Below are 5,324 nucleotides of genomic sequence, written 5' to 3'. Positions count from 1 at the left end.
GGGGGCAAGAAGCTGGCGTTGGACGCCAGTTTTTGGCCTTCTAATCCGAAGAAAAGTATAGACTATTATATATTGCTGGAAAAATCTGGAAGTCAGCTTTCCATAGCCATTAAGAGCGCTCCATATGAACTTCTGTAGCTCCAGAAAAGCCCTTCCGAATGCAAGCAGGTCAGATTTGGACAGCATCTGCGGTGCTTTCTCTGTCTCTGAATCAGACTTCTGCTCCAACTCCTCAATTTCAGCCAGAAAATACCTGAAATTGCCCAAAAATTCAACAACTCATAGTAGAATCTAAAAATATGATTTTAACACTAAAACCTATAAAAACTAAATAAAAACTACTAAAAACTATATGAAAGTGATGTCAAAAAGTGTATAAAATATCCGCTCATCAATGCTCATTAGTTTGACAATGCTTGTTTGGTATTTCTAGTTATATCACTTTAATTGTTAGTTGTTTGTTGCTTTTCTATACTTGTCACTTTACTTCTTCCGTAAGCAATCCAAAATCCCAAAATTCCTAACCAACAATGTGCATTCTAATGCAAGTCCTTGGAAGAACGACCTGGGATTCTACTCCCAGTTATTATTTGGATTGTTGTGACACTCTAGTAAACTTTGATTTGGGGTATCTCGTCGGTTGGGACTATACTTTGCGACATTGAATTAGAAAAATTCTTTGGTCAATTCTTAACCGGCATTTATCCCACATCAGAGCCCATTGTTAGCCATGCATGGACATAATTCTCGGGCCTACCATTCATGACTGAAATTGCAGTTATTGCACGACGACAAGGTAATCCTAGCAAATAATAAAATTGAGTAATTAAGTGTGTGGATATTGGATATGTATGCTACCGTGCAATTACAAAAAAAAAAAAAAAAGAAAACAACAAAATATTACTTACCCGATAACTGCCAAAACCTGCAGCTACATGTTTGGTTTCCCAAATTAACCACCACATTATGTGGTTCACCATTCACTTCAAACATGACCTCAGCCGCATCTCCAGACCACATTGGTGTATGATACCTACTGTAATACCTCTCCTTTGCAAGTCTACTTTGTTGAATCGGAGGTAAGTGTCCTACATGGCTAGAGAGTTTCAGTTTGTTCCTTGCCATACTAGTCATGGCATACCTCCTAACCTCCTCCAGTAAAGTCAAGACGGGCTTGCATCTGTATGGTTTAGTGGCAGCATTAAACACCTCACACATGTTGTTACACACATTGTCAACCTTTGGAAAGTCCTTGTAGTGAGCCCTGGTCCATGCCAACGCCTTCTCATTCACCCTCTTTATAGACTACATATGCCCATTGAATTCTTGGACAGTCATTCCTCTAACACACTTCCAAAGCAAACTCTTCAAGTGTGAGTCCTTCCATTATTTCTTGAAGTTTTGCCAAAGGTTCCACGCACAGAAGCGGTAATGCGCACCTGGCATAACCTCACGCAATGCTGGGATCAGACCCTACAAGACAACAAAATAGTCACTAAAAAACCTTATCAAATAAAGAATTCTTGAGTTTTACCATCTATATAATAATAAATTGAAAAATAGGGGCTAATTTGAAGTTATGCGCTTAAGGATTCCTAAATTCTGCAATTGGAATAACAATAGTATACCAAATGAAGTTGATAGCATAAATATTGCTAGTCAAGTTTCTATACTATACAAATCCAGCAAGGCTAGTCATAAAAAATAAATAAATAAAAAATTTCAGCAAGGCTAGTCTATAAGAATTTAGTCTAAGTTAATAAGGGACACCCAAAATTTAATATATCAAATAAAGTACTCCAGAAAAAGTCAGCAATCACAGTACAATGCTAGAAAAAGTGATAGTAACTGTAACACCCTACCATACAGAGACTTATGCTTAAGTCATAATTCAGAGATGGCAAGGTATTACGACCTCTAAAACAAAAATTTAGTACGTATATTAGTATGAATAATTGATTATAACTAGGAGCCTTTGTAGAAAAAGGGGTAAACAAAAACCGTAACTCGAAAACGCAACACTCCGAATGATAACGTAACGAGCAAAGGATAAGCTAGCGCAAGATCATATATATAAAGAGTATCAAAAACAGGAATATCAAGACTCAAAATCCGGCTGCGAAGATAACCGGTTCGAGCATAGCAATATATACATATAATAAAATAAGGAAAACCCCAAGGAAAACCCAAAGGGACATTAACACATGGCTAGCATCAGGAGTGTACTTCCGAAGCTGTGACACGTGAAACACATCGTGCAGGTTCGAAAAATGAGGTGGTAGAGCCACCCGATACGCCACTGGCCCAATCCTCTCCAGGATCTGAAATGGACCAATGTATCGAGGATTCAACTTCTTTGCTTTAATCGCTCTACCTACTCCTGTGGTCGGAGTAACCTTCAGGAAAACATGATCTCCTTCCTCAAATTCCAAGGGCTTCCGCCTCTGATCGGCGTAACTCTTTTGGCGACTTTGCGCCGTAAGCATCCTGTCTCGGATTTTCTTGACTTGTTCAGTGGTTTCAGCTATCATTTCTGGCCCCAACAAGCCTTTCTCTCCAGCTTCATACCAACATAGCGGAGATTGACATTTCCTCCCATACAATGCCTCATACGGAGCCATTCCGATGCTCATATGGTAACTATTATTGTATACAAACTCCACTAACAGCATATACCAATCCCAACTTGCCGGTTGATCCAAAACACAAGCTCTCAACATATCCTCTAGTGTTTGGCCAGAAAACTCCTTATCTCAGTTACTGTGGTTGGTTGCTTCCATTCCATCACAGCCTCCACCTTAGTTGGATCTACGGCTATTCCTCTCTTACTCACCACGTGACCCAAAAACTTTACCTCATCCTTCCAAAACTCACACTTAGACAATTTCGCATAGAGTTTCTTCTCCTTTAAAATTTGCAACACGGTCTGCAAGTGTTCCGCATGCTCTTCTTCGGTCTTGGAGTAAATCAGTATGTCGTCAATGAAGACAACAACGAATTTATCCAGAAGGCTTTCTAGAATAAATTCTCATTTATGGGTTAATTAGCCATTAATTAACCGGGTCTTACAGTAACTATGAGTTCACCCCAAACCTAACAAACATGATTATGAACACCCTTTTTTGACCTTCAAATCAACAAAATGTCAATGAATTATAAAATGAATTGCATTGAAATGAATTGAATTTAAAATGAATTATTGTGTTTGGAATCAATTATTAATATAAAATAGTCCTTCGAATTGTGTTCATTAATTCAAAATGGTCCTTAAAATCATGTAACGTGACTCTAATTGAAGCATATAGGTTACTTTTTGCACGTCAGAGATGAAGCACCAACCATGCTCTGTCTGGTCTCTAATGTCTTCATGCAAGAGCTCCAAGAACCACTTCCAGTTGTCTTTATTCTCAATATGAACAATTGCCCATGCAATTGGGTAGACATGATAATTCGCGTCCTGACCCATGGCGCATAGCAGCCAACCTCTATAATAGGTCTTCAAAAAAGCCCCATCTAGTCCTACCAAGGGTCTACAGCCACCCATAAAACCTTTCTTGCATCCATCCAAATAGACATAAAACCTTTCAATTACACCTTCTCCGTTAGGCATCGGACTAACACCTAACTTGACAGTTGAACTCGAATTAGATCTCAATAGCTCCTCTGCATAATCTCTGAGTTTAGCATATTCTGCAGCTTCATCACCCCTCACTATTTTTCTTGCATCACCCAAAGCTCTTATAATTGTAGTCCTAGACAATTTTATTCCATTTTTTGCTTTAAAGTAATTAAAAACCTTACAGTGTCTAAATGTAGGGAGCTTCCTAACCTTCTTAACAAGTATATCATTTACCCAAGACCTAGTTGCACATCTATTCTTGAAAATTCTCTCACATGTATGATCATCATTAAACGTCTTAATATGCCAACATCCATTTGATTTGTTATAAGAACAAAACACCATCCACGGACAATCTTCATTCTTGCATACCACCCTACATCTAGTAGTGTCATTTTTCTTGTACCTAACACCCCTACCCTCTTGCAATGTATAATTTTTAACCCATTTCTTGAAAGCATCCCTAGTAGTAAATTCCATACCTAGCTCTAACCTCACATGTCCAAACTTGGCAGCGTCATTGAAGATGGGATTCACAGCTGGGTCTGCATCGTCCTCAAAATCTGGTGGAGTCTTCAGTTCATCAGATTTTCAACTATCATCAGAAAAAGACACTGCCATACAGATTCATGCATTACATCACTGACAGAAAAATAATAAAATCAATACATATACACATTAATTATAATAAAAAATATATTTTACATACATTGCAAGTTTTCTTCTTTCTCATCATCATCTACCTCCTTCTCATAATCAGATGCATCCATTGAAGGGGGACGAAAAAATCTTCATCATTAATAGCCTTTTTCTTGCCTTTATCATCGTCATTGTCAGTCTTCCTTTTTTTCCTATTGCTGGAAGGACCAGCATCATCATCGTTGTCACTGCTTGAGTCCACACAGTCAAGTGGCATGTGTGATTTGTATAAATTGTCCTCTGCAGACTCATAAGAATCAGATGAGCTATCAACATTCAAGTGAACTGGTTCCTTGCTTACTTGTTTTCTCCAGCCTTGTGATCTTGTGATATACCTTCTAGGCATTTTTTTAGATGTGTTGAATTTAAAGTTAATAGGCTTGGCTTGTTTCTTTGATGTACTAGGTTTCTTGATTTGTGCATTGTTGGTTGAGGGGGTGGGTTGAGAGAAGACTTTTTTAGATATGAGTTTAGAAGTAATGAGGTTTGGTTGGGATAGAGATTTGGGGGACTTCGCTTGTGAACAAGGTTTGGGGACACTAAAATTGAGGGTAGTGGATTTTAGTGGAATGGGCTTGAAGGAAATGGGCTAGGGAGCAGTGGGCTAGTGGGCACTGGGATTAGGAGTAATGGGCTGGGGGGCAGTGGGCTGGGGGGCAGTGGGCTGGGGGGCAATGGGCTTGGGAGCAACGGGCTGTGTCACACTGGGCTGGGAGGCAGTGGGTTGGGGGGAAATGGGCTTGGGAGCAACGGGCTGTGTCACACTGGGCTGGGAGGCAGTGGGTTGGGGGGAAATGGGCTTGGGAGCAACGGGCTGTGTCACAGTGGGCTGGGAGGCAGTGGGTTGGGGGGAAATGGGCTTGGGAGCAACGGGCTGTGTCACACTGGGCTGGGAGGCAGTGGGTTGGGGGGAAATGGGCTTGGGAGCAACGGGCTGTGTCACACTGGGCTGGGAGGCAGTGGGTTGGGGGGAAATGGGCTTGGGAGCAACGGGCTGTGTCACAGT

The 5,324-nt window shown here is 40.4% G+C and overlaps 1 protein-coding gene across 1 annotated transcript; it reads right to left on the bottom strand.

The window, feature by feature from the left end:
* On the bottom strand, nucleotides 702-1,218 carry LOC107615913. The gene is made up of 2 exons (XM_016317929.1): nucleotides 909-1,218; nucleotides 702-802 (listed from the first exon to the last, which is right to left on the bottom strand). Exons 1-2 carry the CDS (start codon nucleotides 1,216-1,218, stop codon nucleotides 702-704), a joined length of 411 nt encoding a protein of 136 aa, XP_016173415.1.

Source organism: Arachis ipaensis, chromosome B09 (assembly GCF_000816755.2).
Source record: "Arachis ipaensis cultivar K30076 chromosome B09, Araip1.1, whole genome shotgun sequence".
Taxonomy (NCBI): Eukaryota; Viridiplantae; Streptophyta; class Magnoliopsida; order Fabales; family Fabaceae; genus Arachis; species Arachis ipaensis.
Note: the sequence above shows the minus strand (reverse complement) of the source record. Positions and strands in the feature narration are given on the sequence as shown.

Excerpts from the sequence above, each read along its gene's own strand:
- LOC107615913 (XM_016317929.1), bottom strand. The coding sequence starts at position 1,218 with ATGTGTGAGGTGTTTAATGCTGCCACTAAACCATACAGATGCAAGCCC. Across the intron at positions 803-908 it reads CAGGTTTTGGCAGTTATCGG|GATTACCTTGTCGTCGTGCA; the intron begins GTAAGTAATATT and ends ATTATTTGCTAG.